At 34.0% G+C, this 20,593-nt stretch overlaps 1 protein-coding gene across 2 annotated transcripts in view; it reads right to left on the bottom strand.

Moving 5' to 3' along the window:
- Window positions 1-10,611: 10,611 nt before the first annotated feature.
- Window positions 10,612-20,593, bottom strand: part of LOC119608094 (fat-like cadherin-related tumor suppressor homolog) — a 67,126-nt gene continuing 57,144 nt past the window's right edge. Inside the window, exons 6-7 of one of the 2 annotated variants that reach the window (XM_037962360.1) lie at window positions 19,272-19,409; window positions 10,612-10,832 (exon numbers count right to left, since the gene is read on the bottom strand). In XM_037962360.1, the coding sequence (XP_037818288.1) occupies window positions 10,696-10,832; window positions 19,272-19,409 (275 nt within the window). In that variant the 3' untranslated portion in view covers window positions 10,612-10,695. The remainder of the gene's footprint in view (window positions 10,833-19,271; window positions 19,410-20,593) is intronic. The other variant, XM_037962358.1, reaches the window with a different exon arrangement.

A 20,593-nucleotide genomic window follows, 5' to 3' on the forward strand; every position in this document is an offset into this window, starting at 1 on the left:
ACAAATATGGAAAATAAAAATAAAAAGATAAAAGTTACGGTGCAGGGCCTAAATAACCCAGTACCGGCGGCAAGTGTTGATCTACTCGCGAGTCACGTGTCGTCGTCATCCTGCAATCGTGAGCAGAATACTACTACGGAGGTGGGTACCTTGGCCTCCGTGGCGGACAATGCGTCAAGTGTACAGCATGCCGCTGGCAAAAATATAGGGGTGAAAGAGAAGGATGTACTCGGAGAGAGCTCTAAGCTACCTCAGCCTTTAAATATAGGTGAGGGTTCCGACTCTGAATCCTCAGATGATAATAATAATACCATTATAGCAAATCCCAAAAAGGATGAAGTAGAGCAAATGGTGAAAGAGGTGAGTGATAGCATAGCTAAACTACCTATTACTAAGAAAAGACTTTCTGGAGCACAGAGGAGGAAGTTGAAAAAGATGCTTCAGGAAATCATAGTTAGGCAATCCCACGACACTCCAAAGGAAAAATCGGACTCTCTCACAAGATCTGAGGCAAAAAGGATCAGGTCTCCCGAGAGTTGACAACTGAGAATAAACCTAAGAAGAAAAAGAGCTCCCCGTCTTCTAATACACAGTCGAAGCAAAGCCATACTTCACTCAAAGGAATCTCAAGTGAGAATCCTGCGAGTAAGGGTGACAACGCCAAGCCATATATTCCGAAGACGAACACGTCGGCGAAATCAACCTCGAAGGTAAGGGAATCTCAAAAGAAGCCCCGAAAAACGAGGAAGGAGAAGCTAGACGGAGGAAAAGGAGAAGGGCCGCCATCTTACGCCAAAGTTGCCAAAAGTAGGCACCGGGACGATCTCTGCTATGCAGTTTACGATGCCGGTAATCCGACAGGCAAAATTCCAATAGACCAACAGAGTAAAATAGAAGACCTGGTCAACAATAAGATAGTGGACCATGCAATCGCTTCAAAGGGCAAACAACCAATAGAGAGCGAGAGCTGCGAGTTCAGCATGGGCGTGATGTTGATGAGGTTGGCATCTCACCAATGTGTTAGCACCCTAAAGAACTTGGTGGAAAGTATCCCTCCTCCCTGGGACGGCGCTAGGCTGGGACTGGCAAAGAAGAGCGAGCTTCCGGTGCTTCTAAAGTCCACTGTCTACATAAAAGGATGGGGCAGTAAACTGGCTAATGAACGTATACTGGAAATTCTTGGAGGTCAAAATGCTGAGCTGGCCGTGGAAAAATGGGATGTCTTTTACAGGAAAGAAGAACCTGAGGGAACTTTATTTGTAATAGGTATCGACCAGAAATCCATGGCTAGTCTTGCCAAGAATAAAGGTAGGGCTTACTTCGCCTCTAAATCTGTCATATTCAAAATTGGGAAGGTGCCGATTGGAAGGGCTGTTACAACAAGCCTCGAAAAGGACACTAAAAAACCTAAGACCACAGCATCAGTATCCGCTACTGATAACGTTGAGGAGTCAAATCCTAAAATCGAGGAATTTACCATTTACTCGCCAGAAGAAAGTGTAGTTGCCCTTTCCAAAATTGGGAAGGCGCCGATTGAAAGGGCTGTCAAAACTGGCCCCGACAAGGACACTAAAACACCTAAGACAGTACCCAAAGCATCATTAGCAAGTACTAGCAATGTTGAGGAGTCAATTCCTAAAAGCGAGGAGGAAATCACTCACCCGCCAGAAGACAGAACAGCAATGCTCTCCAGAATTGGGAATGTGTCTATTAAAAATACTGCTATTCCTATGCCTGATAAGGACACCGCAGTGCCATCAACAGTACTCACTGCATTAATAGCCACTTCAGGCTATCCGGAGGAGTCAAATCCAAAGAGCGAGGAGGTGACCACCAACTCGCTGGAAGACAGTTTAATGGATGACCATGATTGAGGTTATCCAAATAAACCTCCATCGGGGCGAGACAGCTACCAACGCTCTGATGGCTAAAATCAACACAGGTAAAATACATATAGCTTTAATCCAGGAACCGTGGACGATTCGCAACAAGGTTTCTGGATTAAATCACGTAAATTTCCAACTTTTCTACGCTGATACAGCTGCCCTCTGCGAGAGCGGAGATCTGCCCAGGAAAAACCCTGGGTAACTGGGGAGATCCGGAACCTTGGGAAGACTCTTCGCAAACTATTTAACCGGGCACGGCGTAAAAAGACCGCAGTACACTGGGATGAGTATCGTAATAAACTTGGTGAATATAAGAAAATCGTTCGAAAAGCCAAACGAGACTCCTGGAAACTTTTCTGTGAACAGGTAGATAGCGTAAATGACGTATCGAAGATAAAAAAATTCCTATCCAAAACTCATGTCCAACCGGAATCTATGATCGATGACACGGGCAGGAGGCTTGAGGATATGGAGGAGACAATGAAACTCCTAATGGATTCTCATTTCCCACCCGGTATATCGAATAACATAGATGAACCGATATTGGAGGAAGGGGAGGGTAACACGGAAATAGTTATTACAACTGACATGGTTAAAGGGGCAATCAAGAGCTTTGCTCCCTATAAAGCTGCAGGGCCGGATGGAATTTTCCCGGCACTTTTGCAGATGGAGGCGGGACTGGTTTCCGTACATCTGTCACAGATATTCACTGCATGCTTAAAATTGGCATATACCCCAGTTAAATGGCAGGATGCACGGGTAATATTTATACCCAAACCAGGGAAACCTAGCTATGCGACACCTAAGTCCTATCGACCGATAAGTCTTACGTCCTTCCTACTTAAAACCTTGGAACGGATAGTCGATAGCATGGTTAAAAGCAGCATACCATACAATGACCTTAAATATAAGCAGCAAGCTTATGTAAAGGGACGATCGGTGGAAACCGCTTTAAATAAAGTTGTCCACTACATAGGTGAATCTTTCGATAGCAAACTGTATACACTGGCAGTATGCATTGACATCGAAGGCGCTTTCAATAACGTGCACACTGATACCCTTATCCAATCCCTAGACCAGTTTTATGTTGACCGGGTGCTCCGTAACTGGATCAACTACATGCTAAGGAACAGATGGATAAGCTGCGAGATGTACGATATAACTATCAGGAAAAAGGTATTTCGCGGTATACCACAGGGTGGCATTTTGTCACCTTTACTCTGGGTCACCACGATTAATAGCCTCCTAAGGACCCTAACCGAGAAAGGACTTAGACCTGTCTGCTATGCAGACGATGTCGTAATACTTTTAAAGGGAAAGGATCCAAATTACTTGTGTAGAAGAGCTGAGGAGGCTCTGAATACGGCCAAGACGGAAATCTGTCTTTTCACAAGAAAGACAAAAATTTCTACATATACTGAACCTTGCTTCTTGGGCAAGAAGATACCGGTGACAGACAAAGTTAAGTACTTAGGTGTAATACTTGACCGGAAATTAAAATGGAGACACCACATAGAGGATAGGATCAACAAGGCACATCGGTGCTGGGCGATATGTAGGAGAACCATAGGCATGAAATGGGGTCTTAGTCCTACTATGACAAATTGGCTTTATAAAAGTGTAATTAGACCAATTCTAGCTTATGCTTCAATAATCTGGTGGACTGCTTTGGACAAAAAGTGTAATATCAAACTACTACAGGGAGTTCAGCGTACATGCTGCTTGGGTATAAGTGGTGCCATGTGTACTACTTCAACCAAGGCTCTGGAAACGTTGCTAGATATTCCACCCATTGAAACATATATAAGATATGAGGCGGCGCTTACAGCCGAACGGCTCTTTACTTTAGGCGAACTGGCCAAAAACGGTTATAGGACACGTCATCAATGTGTACTGGACACATTGGAAGGTTATACACATTCATCGGACGTGCCTGATCGCATACCAGACACTGAATATGTCGGAAACTTTGAAAAGCTAATCCCAGATAGAATGTCTTGGTCAAGCGGAACATTAGAGCAAATACCAGTAGGAATCCGTTGCTACATGGATGGCTCTAAATTAGGGGACAAAGTGGGTCTGGGGTTCTATATTGAAGACCCAGAAACAGAAATATACCACCGTTTACCTAATCATAAAACAAGCTTCCAGGCAGAAGTACGAGCGAATGTAATAGCTTTAAAGGGAAGGGAGCTCGATGTAGTTAACCTGACAAACGCAAAACCATTCGACGCAACAAAAGCTGAATTAAAAATATGGATGAGAGAATCCCATAAGGCCTCTTGGAATAATGAAACGGTGGGGAGAACCACAAAGATTCTATGGGGTGACCCTGATGAGAGCAAGACGAGAAATCTTCTCAAAATGAGCAAGTCTGAGGTTAGTATGATGGTACGTATTCTCAGTGGACACACAGGATTACGAGCACATCTATAAAAAATTGGACGTGCGAATTCAGACGAATGTAGAGCATGTGGAGAGGACAGTGAAACTCTGGAGCACTTTCTTTGCCATTGTCAGGCATTCGTCGAAGTTAGATCCAAGTATCTTGGAAGTGATGTTATTCCGGAAATAACATTCTTAACCAACACCGATTGGAAGATTCTTAGGAATTACGTCCAGGAAACTGAGTTTCTGAACATGGAAAAATAATACATTCAGTGAACAATTTTTTTTCTTGAATTGGAGCGCACAACAGGCCCGATAGTGGCCTAGGTGTATTTCTTCGGATTTGATGTAGTATACATCCTCCTATCAACCTACCTACCTAACGAAATCAAAAATTATCCTGTACTTAAAGGAATTTCAAAGTTATGGGCAATTATATGTATATACTTTTAGACAATTTTAACATATTTTTAAGTTTTCAAAGCGCGATATTTTTGGTCTGGAATGGGATTCCGATCAAAAAGTCATTGATTTAAAGAACACTTTCAAACCATAATATATGTGGGAAATTTCATTAAAATCGGAGATGGTAAATCCGAAAATTGCTGTTTTCTGTCCGTTTTGATATGGATTCACCCTAATGAATAAAAATAATATGTTTAAACATACTATTGTATAAATGGATGTAATTTTGAGAAACAGTGATGAGACAAAAACGGTGGTTTTACTCTTTAATGAACTACTCAAAATTGTTTGTCAAATTTTCTCTGTCAAGATTCAAGGATTCTTCATATTTTTTAAGGCAGAAAAAAACTTAATTTTTGTTATTTTTAAAGGAATTTAAAATCTACCAATGAGCCCAAGTTTTTCATGATTTTGTGCAGAATCTCGTTATTATATGTATACGGGAAGGTAAGCTGGCGGAAAGGTCTCCGTGTGCTTTACCGATGTCCTTTAACTAAAGTACAATTCAAATGACTAGAAATGAATTATCTGCATTATAAAATCCAACCTTTAGTTATTGCCAAGCTGTAATAATGGGGTAAATAAAATTTTAAACCCAACAAATGTCAACAAATTGTTTAAATATTAACCTACACACTGGTGTAGTTTATCATATACATTTTTTACTTGTTTGTCTTTCAAATATAAAATTTTATTTTAGAAATTAAATCAATGGAATGTAAAGCAAAAGAATTAAGCAGCTTAATCTTTTCCTAGAAAATTACACAGGTCGACAAAATTTTAAAGAGAAACCCAGAGACCAAGTTTACATTTCTGAATTATCTGAAAAATTCTGTTTTTGACCATATTTAAAACCTTATAAAAGATGGAAGACACCTTCATTTATAAAATCCGTTATGTGATTCGAAAGTTCAATCTGTCGGCTTTAACCCCTGTATTCAGTATTTCAGACGGACATTTTATTTTTAAAATTTGTATGAAAATTACTCAGTTTTTAAATATTTTTGAGTGCTTTTCATATTAATATTGAAAATAAAATTTCCGTCCGAGATACTGAATACGGGAGTAAAATAAAAGTTTAAAAAATTGAGACAGATAAGTTTGTCATAGAATAAAGCCAACATTGAGTTTTTGTAAGTTTATGGTTGTTCCAAGCTTTAGGTTAACATATCTCGAAGAAACATGGATATATGACGGAGGTTAAACATTTTTTTAAGTCGACAGATTGGACTTTCAGATAACATAATGGATTTTATAAATTAATGGTAAAAACGGTGTTTTCATTTGGAAACTGGGAAATTTTAATTGCATATTTTGTATATTTTTAGAGCATATTTTTAGTTTTAAGAGCATTTTTTATGCGCATAAAACAATTTTTTTAGAGCATATCTTTGGTTGCCCTGGTCATTACAGATAGAATAATATTCTCTTCATTTTAGAAGAAACCCGGGCAACGCCGGGTACGCGCAGCTAATTCATAATAAACTCACACTATGTTGGGTACCCGGCCTTTGGCAATGAAAGAGCAAATTGTACTGCACATTTATTGGACCAGAACCATTCTTTGGTATCCCCAAAGGATACATTTCTTCGCCACTGTGAGTCAATATCAGGACTCAGATGACAAAAAGCTTAATAATGCTAACCTAAGATTACTAACCGGGCTTTATACCGGACACTGTGTGACTTAGATGCCTCCAGCACATTCTTTGCAACAATGTGACGAGGTTATGCAGATTCTGTGAACTGCAGGGTGAAACCTCCGAACATGTACTTTGTGACTATCAGCCACTATGGCCTTCAGAGTGAGTATTCTAGGAAGTGCATTTCTATCGCCTAATGAAATATTCATTCTATCACCGTCTAGAACATTAGGATTAATATGATAACTTAATCTCCATTCGTGAACCAAAGGGCTGCACAAAAGATCATAACTTGGGTCGTAGTGCTTTGTGACGCGCTCAATCAATCAATAACTAAATTGGATAAAACTTAGACAGCAGCAACATAAGTGACCAGAGTACAACATTCAAAATATTTTGTGTGAATATAAACTGACAATAATACGCGATGAATCCATTCTATAGCGTTTTTTAACTAAATATTTAAAAAATTCTTAAAAATAGTATTTACATATGTTATATTAAAAAAAAAACATAATTGTAAAAATAATTCAAATTCAACGCATTAAATACATACCTTAAGATTTATGTATATTCAAAAATCTTACTTACCCGGTTTTGTTCGACGAAAAAACGAAAATAACTGATTACAAATGTGCTTACCCGACATTTTAAATTTAAAACCGGCTTTTACAGTTATTTTCTGTAAAGGCGGATAATTACCAAAATTTTTAAATATTTTAGAGGGTAGTATTCAACAAATAATTATAAATTTAGACTTTTCTGCAAAAGTGATACAAATTCTAATCGAGTTTATTCCAGTAAAACAAAGTTTTGGTGTACCCTTAGAAAGTGCTATTTTATTAGACCTATTCTGAATAAAAATTCCCTGAGTTATGTATGTAAAAACAATATTGTGATTTTTGAATTAATTTGTGATATTTTTCCTTGGGTTTTTTCCGATATTTCTACAAATTTATCTGGCAGCCCTGGATATAAGTCCTTTTTGTTGCCCGTCTTGAAATTAATGTTAAAATAATAATTTTGTTTTCTAATAAAGAAATTCATAGAGTTTAAATGTATTTCTCCTATTCTCTAAAAGGCAAATTTAATAATAATTACGCAATTATTCGCATTCATGCTTCAATAAATACTTCATATCTTAATTCTTTATCCAGAGAAAAAACATGGTTGTGGTAACCATGTTCTAAGAGCAATATATAATGGTTGAAATTATCTAAATAAAGATATTCACACCTATCGCCAATCAACATTTCACGTGAAAAATTTTCCCTTTTCACTTATTTCGTTCACTAACTTTTTTGACGGGAAAGCAATTCCTCTGTTGTGAAATTTTCTGATGGAATTTTGTAAACAATAAACAGCTGTTGCATACAAAACCAAGTATTGTGAATGAATTGTTTACAGCGAGTTCATGATAGCAATTTTCCCTTCGAGGGGAATAAAAATTTTAAGGTAACAAAAATTTTACTACTCATTGCGTACAATATTTAACACAATTCACAAATTTTAATTTACTTCACAAAAACATAACTACATTCTTCGATACAAACTGAAATATAATAATAAAAGCTTTTTTCATTAGCATTTTAACTCATTATTTTAACGCGGTGATGTCATTGGAGGCAAGTACTCCCACGCTCGCTTAAAAATATGGAGTTATAGAAGTACTTGCAATTTGTCTTACAAAGAAGTTGTTTAGTAAGTTGTTTTGCTTATTAATAATAAAGAGAGCCAGCGAGAATACGAGCCAGGGACTTCGGTTTGTTAATTAAATGTTGTACTCACTGCACCACTGCTTAGCTATAATATTGCGCGTCAAATAATGGTTTTCATACAAAATGACAAAGCGGAAAATAAAGTACATACTTCTATATCAGATTTAAAGAAAGTTATTACTAGAGTACTTCTAACTAATGAAGACGGTAAGTAATAGTCATTGAAAAGTAAGTGGATATGTAAGTACAACCCATTATCGGGTTTTTGCTGGGTATGGCAAAAGTTATTTTGTTGTTGTATCAGCAGACATACATAGATACAGTTAATCTCAAAAATAAGTATACAGAAATACTGACAATTGGTTTTATTTAAAAAAGGATATTATTTTTTCAAAAATCAAAAAAGTAACACATTTATTTTTTAAAAACAATTATGATAATTATTAATCACTACTTTTTTCCGGGTTATTTTGGTTACTTGAGTTCTTATTTAAGGTGTAGTTAAATAGGTGCAAAATTACGTCACAAAAATAAGTATACAGATAATTTCAATATGTATTTGGCTTAATGATATTAACAAAATTCATGAAAATTTTACCTGTTTGAATGTAATTATTTTATAATAAAATATTCTGTACACTATAACATGCAAAAAATTCACTTTTTGTTCCGAAAAATTGAAATTTTTGATAATTGATCTGAATAATATTTATAAGAGCATTTTTTTCGAATTTAAGAACATCTGGCTATTTAAACCCCCGGAGTTTTGGATCGGGTATTCAATAATATCCCTCGTCTGTTCATTATGATGCATTGGAAGACGATATTTTAACTTTTAAATTAATTGTTTCTTTACAATAATTGCAATCCATTGCGGAACATTAACATAGTAATGCGTTCATATTCGATACTTAACGGCAATTTCCTAAATGTATATCTTATAATGCGATATTATTAATATTTGTACTAGTATCCATTAATTAAAACAAGTTTTTTAGTTCCAATCATCCATTACACACTCCTAAATACTACCAATAATCGTCAATAACTTACACTACATATTGGTTCTGAAATTGATTATTGTCCAAAATAGTAAGATTTTTATATTAAATCAGGCTCAATTGGTGGTATGAATACGAATTTTGAACACGGATACATCTTAATTTGTTGCTAGAACAAATAAAATGTCCGATCCATAAAACATGGTTATTGTATCGAGTATATCAAGATATGATTGGTAACATTATTGTATGCTTTGGAAATCGGAGTATTTGGAAAACCTGTTTATATTAAAGGAAATATATAGAATTATCCAAATTTTATAGTTTATGTTGTATTTCGGTTTTTTAAGAACGTACTGTGTTCAAAATGACCAAATCCATGCATATAACATTAATTTCGAAATAACAACTCTTTTCAAAAGTTAAAAATTCTATTTCCAATGCATCACTTGGAGGGTTCAATGACCACCAGATCCAAAATCCGGGGTCTAAAGTGGAAAAAAATCTTAGAAATTAGAAAAAACTGTTCTATTAATTAATTCCGGAGCCAATCGTCCCAAATTTCAAGATTTCGGAACTAAAAGTAGATTTTTTCAAAGTTATTGTGTAAAAAATATTTTATTAAAAAGTAATTATATTAATACAAGTAAAATTTTCATAAATTTTGTTAATATCATTAAACCAAATATATACCGAAATGATCTGTATACTTACTTTTGTGACGTAAATTTTGCACCTTTTTAACTTCAGCTTAAATAAGAACTCAAAGAACCAAAATATGAAGAAAAAAGTAGTGAATAATAATTATCATAATTGTTTTTAATAAATAAATGTGTTACTTTTTTGTTTTTTGGAAAAATAATATCTTTTTTTAAATAAAACCAATCGTCAGTATTTCTGTATACTTACTTTTGTGATTAACTGTATATAACAACATAACATATAATGGTTATTTCTAAGTTTAAATGGTTGTAAATAACATAATATATTTTCATTATTATCATTATTTAGTAGTTGTAAATATAATTATGTTTCAGTGACTTATAATGATTATTTTTAACAATATAACATATAATGGTTATTTGTAAGTTTAAATGGCTGTAAATAAGATAATATGTTTTCATTATTATCATTATTTAGTTTTTTGTAAAAATTATTATGTTTCAAATTTATAATTGCCATGAACATGTTACAGAGGATAAAGTATAGTTGTAGTAAGAATGTCGAACCATGTTTTTTCTCTGTGTCTAAAAACTAGTTATTAAGTCCATTGCCGAAAGAATAATCAGGAATCCTGGAATCTGACAAGATCCGTTCTGCTCCTCCTTCTTAATTGGATGACCCCGTTATTACACAATATTTCGCGAGCCAATTTTCATAGTTTTCATAAAAGGCAAACTCTAAAGAATTGTGTTAAGTGTATTATAATCATAAAAATATTATAGTCGGGCTAAGCCGAATATTGGTATATAATGGATGGCCCATACTTAAATAAAACAAGCTGTATTGTATTAAAATATTTTGTTGTATTTATATTATTAAAGGTACTACATACAGTAAAAGAGGAAAATGGAAAACTAGTTGATATTTAAAGTCAATCGGGTATCGCCGGCGTTTCTTTTCTTTTAGGCAAGAATTCTTCGAGTTCTGAATCTTCGATTTCACAAAGATGTACGGAAATATTGCTGCTATAAGGACTTTTGTTGCACAGGAATGCCTCATCGGAATTTACTGAAAAGAAATAAGTTTACAAATTAACTAATTTTTCCATAAATAGTAGTAAAAACACTTATAAACAAAAATTCTCAAAATTGATAAATGGAATGTTAAATTTGTATACTTGTTAAACATACATAGTTAATACCAGAGATTTGAAAAACTACTTATTGCAGTCGCAATTTACTAAATATTTTACTAAATCTAGTTTTAGGCTAAAAAACAAGTAACTGTTAAAATTTTTAATCACAAACTAATTGAAAACAGTCAACTGTGCGCACACGCTGCTGCAATAACTAGCAAGTGATTTTGTTTTTCTTCAGCATTCTTTCTTATAGATTTTTGACTACAAATACTTTTTGAATTTTTATGTGTCATTCGAATAAATTTTTTAAAATATAGAAGTTTATTAGAGTAGGGCGACAGTGTTATAATTTAAAAGTCTTTTCGAAGTATATCAGGAAATGTAAAAATAACGAAAATTGATGATGCAGCTAATACAGCATAAAGTAATATATTAATTTGGCGGCAATCAAGATAAAGTTTTTTTTATGCATACAGAAATTATATTGTGATGTATTGCGGACATAGAACCGTATTTTACCAACCCCAATATAAGGTCCTTTTCAGAAAATGACTAACGATCATAATTGACTTAACAGTAGCAATATTTCAACGAAATTCAAAATAAACAACTTTTATAAGAACCAATATCTATCTTCCAAATTTGATTTTAACGCTCATAACTGTCTTAATAATAGCTGTATTATGACGAAATTCAACACAAACAAGAACAAAAATCTTTACCAAATTTGGTGACTATTGACTCATAATTGATCCTACCACCATATAAGATCACCACTAGAAAATTACCTTATCGCTCTTAAGTGACTTAATAATAGCAGTAAGCGACGAAATTTGACACAAACAAGTTTTATAAGAACAAAATTTCTCGACCAAATTTTAAGAGGATCCGAACATAATTGACCAATCCCCTTTTAGGCTTAATAATACCAGCATAGTTGTGAAATTCGTCATAAACAAATTTATAGAAACAAAAATATCTGTACCAAATTTAATAAGATGAGTTCCGAATTGATACTACCAACCAACACCCAATATTGAAGTTTTCAAATAGACCAAGTTTTTAGTATTTAACTGTATACAAACTCTCCACATTATTAATTAATTAATTAATTACGATACTTTCAATTTCCAAAAAATATGTTTTAATTCGAAAAACATTTAAATTTCGAAATGTACGATCATGATTTACATCTTATCTAATGGCACTTCGTAAGAGCGCTCATGATGCCCCATTCGTTTATAGTGAACTTTTCAATTAAAAATTTAAAGAATTAAACATTTTCTTACAATACTAACTTATACATGGAACAAATTCAGTGGGAGAGATAGGTTTGTATGGCTTTAGAAAGTTTCACAAACGACTCTAAACATTCATTTGTTAGTTGGCTTTTTACCTAACTCTATCAACTGGCTTTTAAACTGTGACTATTTTCCATAACCAAAGCTTTCCTTTTAAATTGATCAACTGCATTTCTAGAGATCCAGTACCAATTCCAAATGGCTGAAAACTAATTGTTTTGTTTTCGTTGTTTCTCGCCCAAAAAGAATTTGCTTTATTTTGCTTACGTACAAAACGATTAAACAAAGATGAAAAGTTGTGTATATTGTAGAACGCGTTTGCGAATTGTTTTGTTAGTTTTAACAAACACTGCTCGTTAATCGATTCAGAAAGATTTTAAAATATGTAAATATTTGTTTATAAAATAAGAAAGTGTTTATGAAACTAAAGAGCCACAGCTCCACATCCAAAGAGCCGCATTTGGCTCGCGAGCCGTAGTTTGCCAACCCCTGGCTTAGTAGAATGGATTGTTTTTTATTTTGGTGTTTACATTTTACAATGATAAATGTAAATAATATCGCTAATTTAAATAAATTATGTATAATATTTGTAAATTTAGGTATAAAATATATGTATGTTTTATTTAGTAGAATCGAATGGTTTCTTATTTATGTGTTTAAATTTGATGTGAATATATATTATAGTATTCAATTATTTGGGTTTTTGTCTTATTCGGTTAATTCGACAAATAATTATTTGAGGTTTTAAGTTAGCCGGCTAATAATCGGATAATTCAAAATTATTCGGTTAATCGAATAAAAGAAAACTGGATGTTTTTTTTGTATTAATACTATTTCTTTTTTACAATATTTTTCTTCCTATAACAAACAAAATTATATATAGTATATAAAAATGAATGTGTGTTTGTATGTTTATATGTTTGTATATTTGAAGTTTATAGACTTCTAAACGGCTGAACCGATTTTCTTAAAATTTGCACAGTGTATTCCTGTATATCCGGTTATAGGCTACTTTTTATTTTGAAATTTCAAGTGGGCGAGGAGCCCATATTAAGAAAATATTAAATCAGTATATCTGAGATAATATAACAGTTAGAGTCCTCAAATTTTGTCGGAGCCACTTTAGAGTCAATATGATTATTTAGGATAAAAAGAAGGCGGACTAGCAGCAGAGGGCGTGGCACCTCCCATATAAATTATATACACAAATTCGTTTATCTTGGAAACTATTACAACTATAATCTTAAAATTTTGCACGAAGAACTTTAACATCCATGTAAACATTTTGGGTTATAAATTGGAGGACTAAAATACAAATTCGTACAACTGGGAAACTAATAGAACTAGAATCTTCAAAAATCGTAAAGTGCGGTTTTTATTTATACTGTTTTTAGGGTAGCAAAGCACACTGGGTATATCTAGTAATTTATAATCAATAGTTCAACATTTTATAAATTTTCCTATGAAGTTAATAAAACATAAATTTCAGAAAAATTAAATGTTTAAAAAATGTCACTTTGATTTATAATTAGATAAATAGCAGAAATATAATAAAAGCTTATATATTAACCCCCTTATTCACAAACAAAATTTTTATTTTATAAACGGTTTATAAATTAGATTTTTTATGGAAATTTTTGTTTTATAAGTATACAAAATTTTTATAAAATAAAAATTTTGTTTGTGAATAAGGGGGTAAGTATACAAAATTATACTGTAACCCTTTTTGACTATGGTGTAAACTTGAGGTGTACATTTTTAAAAGAAAAACTTTGTTTTTAAAACTGATAATTTATGTAGTCCATTTTTTCGGTCGATCTTCGATATAATATGTCTAAAAATACAAACCGTATATGTTCAAAAAGGGTTAATTCATAAGTTTCGGGTAAATTCGTCCCATGTGTAAAGGGTTTATTTTACTTTTTTCACTGTTATTTTAAACATAAGACTTTATACTAAAAATTCCAGTCATCTTTATTAAATTTGGCCGACAATTCACAAATATTGTAAAATTTCACTTTTGAACTCCACAATTTATGGGTTAAGAAAGTCCAATATGAATAAAACTTCGGATATATATTTTATATTATCTGAACTATAATACTCTGAAAATACTTTATTTAAAATGTAAAACAGTAAAGAATTAATACGTATTCAGTAAAATATTACAAAAAATGCGATTTTCCCGAAATACGCCGAGTTCAAATCGCAGGTAGAGCTAAATTGTAAGAATTATATACCTAATTTTAATACCGTTTTATTCCCTCATCTATTGTCCATAACTTCTCAACTATTATAACAAATGATAGGTTTCACTATTAAACAATTTGTTTATTGAATAACAAGAAATCGCGTTGATAGAAACAAACTTTTCAATTTAAATAGTTTTTGCTTCTCCTGTAAAATTTTTAAAATGTTAGATAGGGCCGTCTGCGTTTTAGGTGACGATATATTTCTTAAATTTCATAAAAGTACAAAAGATGTACCAGAGAAACACATAATTAATAATTTTGCTCATTTAGGTTGAATTTCTTGTTCCCGTTTTCCCCCCTAAGAGTGGGCTTTTGTAATAAACATATTTCTGAGACTACAAAACTCATCGTCTAAAATATTTTTTCTTTAGAGCGAAAAAAAGTAGTCTTAAAACACAGAAGTACAAATTTTTCCCGTTTTTTGGCATTTGTCCTATTTTTGTCTCCTTCTGGTCAAGCTTCAGACACTTTAAAAAGCTTAATTGCATTTTTGCTTAAGTATAGACAATAAAAAAAAAAACAACGTACAACCAGTGGTTATCAACCTACGCTTTCTCAATAAAAACAAAATGCAAAAAACAATAAAACCAACACGCATCTAAACAAACGTTTTTTTCCAATACAATGTTGTTCTTTGTTTTTTTCAAAGCATGCACTAACATTCCCCTTTTTTGATTAAATTTTCAGAGGTTGTCTTGGATTTTTGTTCATATTTCCGTTATTTATGGATGAATTTTGCTGATTTTAAATAGAAAACTTCTCGAAAGCATGTTTGACAGAATTATTGAAGACTTGGGACCCGAAGATATCTGGGATGTTCTGACAACTGATTTCAACGTACACACGAATAGACAGACATGGCTAAATCGACTCCGCTATCTATAAGGATCCAGTATATACTTTATAGGGTCGGAAAATTATATTATAGAATTTTGACAAACGTATATACATATACCTTTCTCACGAAGGTGAAGGGTATAAAAAGTATTTATATATTTGAGACCCAAGACTAAAACAAGACAAAGGTGAATATAAAAATGACATTAAGTACAAGCATATTTCAATGTTTATATTAGGGATGCCAAACGGGACTGGCTTAACTGCACATTAAATAAAATTAAATATCTGAAAAATGGTTAGGTTAGGTTGATAGGAGGATGTATACTACATCAAATCCGAAGAAGTACACCTAGGCTTCTATCGGGCCTGTTGTGCCCTCTTTATCATGAAAAAGAAATTACTGAATGAATTATTTTTCAGTGTTCAGAAACTTAGTTTCCTGGACGTAATTCCTATGAATCTTCCAATCAGTGTTAGCTAGGAATGTTATTTCCGCAATAATATCACTTCCAAGATATTTGGATCTAACTTCGACGAATGCCTGGCAGTGGCATAGATAGATAATGCTCCAGAGTTTCACTGTACTCTACATGCTCTACATTCGTCTGAATCCAATTTTACATAGATGTTCTCGTAATCCAATATGTCCACTCAGAATACGTACCATCATACTAACTTCAGACATGCTCATTTTGAGGAGATTTCTTGTCTTGCTCTCATCAGGGTCACCCTGTAGAACCATCGTGGTACTACCCACCGTTTCATTATTCCAAGAGCCCTTATGGGATTATCTCACCCATATTTTTAGTTCAGCTTTTGTTGCGTCGAATGGTTTTGCGTTTGTCAGGTTAACTACATCGAGCTTCCTTCTCTTTAAAGCTATTACATTCGCCCTCTCGTTGCCGACTACTCCCGAGTGGGCTGGTACCCATATGATGTAAGCCTTACCTCTGGGAGAGTATTTAGTTAAAGCTTTCTTACAATCCAATACGGTCTTAGATTTAATTCTATCACCTGATATCGCCCTAATTGCCTTCTGGATATCGGTAAATATGTATATTAATAACACTGTAAGTATGTCAAAAAGACACACAAAAACGCCGAGACACCTAAACTTAATTTTGGGTCGTAGAATCTAGTGGCATACTCCGTTTTGAAAAGTTGGGCGATATTGCGTTTTAAAGTATGAACTTATTTTATTTTTTTAAATTTTGAAAAAAGTTTTCACGCATAGACATACGAACTAATTTTGAAAGTTCAAATTTTACGTACTCTAATCCTGATTTTACGTACTCTTCTGCCTGAAAGCTTGTGTTATGATTTGGTAAACGGTGGTATATTTCTGTTTCTGGGTCTTCAGTATAGAACCCCAGCCCCACTTTGTCCCCAATTTAGAGCCATCCGCGTAACAACGGAGTCCTACTGGTATTTGCTCTAAAATTCCGCTTGACCAAGAAATTCAAAGTTTCCGACAAATTATGTGTCTGGTATGCGATCAGGCACGTCCGATTATTGTGTATAACCTTCTAAAGTGTCCAGTATACATTGATGACGAGTCCTATAACCGCTTTTGGCCAGTTCGCTTAAAGTAGACAGATCTTCGGCTGTAAGCGCCGCCTCATATCTTAAATATGTTTCAATGGGTGGAATATCTAGCAACGTTTCCAGAGCCTTGGTTGAAGTTGTACACATGGCACCACTTATACCCAAGCAGCATGTACTCTCCCTGTAGTAGTTTGATATTGCACTTTTTGTCTAAAGCAGTCCACCAGGTTATTGAAACATAAGCTAGAATTGGCCTAATTACACTTTTATAAAGCCAATTTGTCAAAGTAGGAATAAGACTCCATTTCATGCCTATAGTTCTGATACATATCGCCCAGCACCTAAGTAATTAACTTTGTCACTGGTATCTTCTTGCCCAGGAAGCAAGGTTCAGTATACGTAGAAATTTTTGTCTTTCTTGTGAAAAGACGGATTTCTGTTTTTGCCGGGTTAATATTGAGGCCTCTCGGTTGAGTCCAGCTCAAGGCCGTATTCAGAGCCTCCTCAGCTCTTCTACACAAGTAATTTGAATCGTTTACCTTTAAAAGTATTACGACATCGTCTGCATAGCAGACAATTCTAAGTCCTTTCTCGGTTAGGGTCCTTAGGAGGCTATTAATCGTAACTCAAAGTAAAGGTGACAAATGCCACCCTGTGTTATACCGCGAAATACCTTTTTCCTGATACATAGTTATATCGTACATCTCGCAGCTTATCCATCTGTTCCATAGCATGTAGTTGATCCAGTTACGGAGCACCCGGTAACATAAAACTGGTCTAGGGATTGGATAAGAGTATCAGTGTGTACGTTATTAAAGACGCCTTCGATGTCAATGCATACCGCCAGTGTATACAGTTTGCTATTAAAGGATGCACCTATGTGTCATCGATCATAGATTCCGGCTGAACATGAGTTTTGGATAGGAACTTTTTTATCTTCGTTCCTATCGTTTGGCTTTTCGAATGATTTTCTTATATTCACCAAGTTTATTACGATACTCATTCCAGTATACTGCGGTCTTTTTACGCCGTGCCCAGTTAAATACGTTTCTACTTTGGCGTATATATCCTCTTCATATCGACATTGAGAAATGTCCTGACCTAAACGGTTCTTTAGTAAGGAACCGAACATTGTCCAATTAGTTTTTGACTTATTCCGAAACTTTATCTTCTCTGATTCTATTGACAAAGGTAGATTTATTACCTAAGTTCAATGTGATCAAGTCTTTAGTATTAAGGAAATCACAGGGATTGTCCCCTGTGATTGGTGTTTGTACTACCCCAAGCTTATTTTTCTTTTGTGCCTCTTCAACTAGTTTCATCAGATCCGACGTTGGAGGTAGTGTCAGAGAATCGAAGGGCAGATAAACGGATGCGAGATATATTTTGCCACTGCCTTGCTTCAGTATGGTTGCATCCGATGTGGATAATCTTGTTGAGAGGAGGAAACATAAGTTCTTGTGGCATAAGATACATGTTCTAGGGCGAGATCCTGTATTAGAGTAGAAAAGTTGGAGATTTACGTGTTTTAATCCAGAAACCTTTTTGCGAATCGTCCAAGGTTCCTGGATTAAAGCTATATGTATTTTACCTGTGTTAATATTAGCTCCGATGGAGGTTTATTTGGATCGCCTCAATCATGGTCATCCATTTAACTGACTTGCAGCAAGTTGGTTTTTAACCTCCTCGCTCTATGGACTTGACTCCTCTGGGTAGACTGAAGTGACCATTGATGCAGTGGGTACTATTGATTGCACTGCGGTGTCCCTATCATGCATTGAAATATGAGACTGTTTAATCGACACCTCGATTTTAGGATCATAAATTAACCGTTTATTTTGAAAGGGGAATTAGTCTACTTTCGAACAAAAATTAATTAAGAATGGAGTTTTGCACTATTAAATGAGATTTTTTAAGAAAAACATCTGAAATACTCAAAACAAGATAATTTACCATTACCGGTATGACTCTGATTTGTAGAATGATTAAAATGAAAAACCCTTTAAAAACCTCTCTTAATAAATAAGAGTTTTATTCGACTGGTCCGAATCTAAAATACCCTCATATAGATACATGACAATGTTTTGATGGTGGGTATTTAAGATTCAGACCATCAATGTGATTTTTAGAAGAGGTCCTCTTCAGATTTCAGTGTTTTCTACAGACAGGCGGACATGGCTACTACATTTTCGGTCTACGACCAATATTTCGATGTATTACAGACGAAATAAAAGGATAAAATATATACAAAATTCAGCACAACTATACGATTGTAATTTTCAAGTTAATTTGATGAAATTATGACTCAAAGCAGAGTTTTAAACAAAGGTTTTAAATATAAAACCATTACATACTTACAATTGTAATGGTTTTATATTTAGTTTCGAGGAGAACACAAGATATATGTAGCTAGTTAATTAACAAATCTTACCACTTAATTTTCTTTTAGAATGTTCCAAATCATCATTGGTTTTTGTACATTTGTCATTCGATGAACTTTCCCCTTCTGTTTCGCTAAGATTGCTCAAAGGTGGCAAATATGTGTCAGGGTGTCTAACATACATTTTACCTAAAAAATAAAAAAAAAACAAAATTGAGGATATAACAAATTCTTATTACCGTTTTATATATTTATTGAATCTAATCTAAAAACAAGTAAGAGTGTTATATTCGGCTATGCCGAATCTTATATACCCACAATCAAATCACTGCCATATAAATAAACTTTGATATTTTGAATATTTTGTTATTATATATCGATATTAATGAGAATATCAGGGTAATATTTGAAAGAGGTCCATTAATGGGGGTTTAACTATTGATATTGCTCTTTCGAATTAAATATGTTAATTTATATAGGGAGTAAATATTATATGGGCCAATTCTCATTAAAGTCGGTAGGAAGATTTCAGTTCCTTATTTATTTCAAATTTCACAGATTTACTTGTATTTTTAAGCCAGTAATGAGCATTAAAGTCATTATCTTAAAGGGATAATGGACTGATCCGCATACGAATTGGTAGAAGGATTTCGGTTCCTATAGAACTTATCAGTGTCGAATTTCATCGCTGTACTCTCATTTTTAAGCCAGTAATGAGCGTTTAAGTGACTTTCTGATGGGGACCTTAAATGAAGGGTAGGTTCAATTATGACCGATCCCCACAAAATTTTGTAGAGAGATGTTAGCTCATAAAAACTATATCGAATTTCATCGCTTTAGTCGTTTTTTAGGCCAGTAATGAGCGTTAAAGTAATTTTCTGTTGGGGACCTTATATGGGGGGATTTATGGACCGATCCACATAAAATTTCCTGAAAGGTTTTGGCTCCTAAGATACTTACTTATGTAAAATTTATTCGCTATACTCGTATTTTTACCACAATAATATGTGATAAAGTCATTTTCTGAAGGGGACCTTATATGGGTGGGTAGGGCCAATTATGGACCGATCACATAAAATTTGGTAGAGAGATTTTGGCTCATATAAAACTTACTTCTGAAAAATTTCATCGCTATACTCGTATTTTTAATCCAGTAATATGCGTTAAAGTCATTTTATGAAGGGGACCTTATATAGAGACTAGGATCAATTATGGACCGATCCCCAAGAAATTTGGCGGAGAGATTTGCACTCGTATCAAATTTCATCGCTATAGTGGTATTTTTACGCAAATAATGAGCTTAAAGTCATTTTCTTAAGGGGACCTTATATGGGGGGTAGGGTCAATTATGGACCTATCCACATATGTAGAGT

Source organism: Lucilia sericata, unplaced genomic scaffold (assembly GCF_015586225.1).
Source record: "Lucilia sericata isolate MDLA Ls3-8-SP2 unplaced genomic scaffold, ASM1558622v1 Contig000789F_arrow, whole genome shotgun sequence".
Lineage (NCBI taxonomy): Eukaryota > Metazoa > Arthropoda > Insecta > Diptera > Calliphoridae > Lucilia > Lucilia sericata.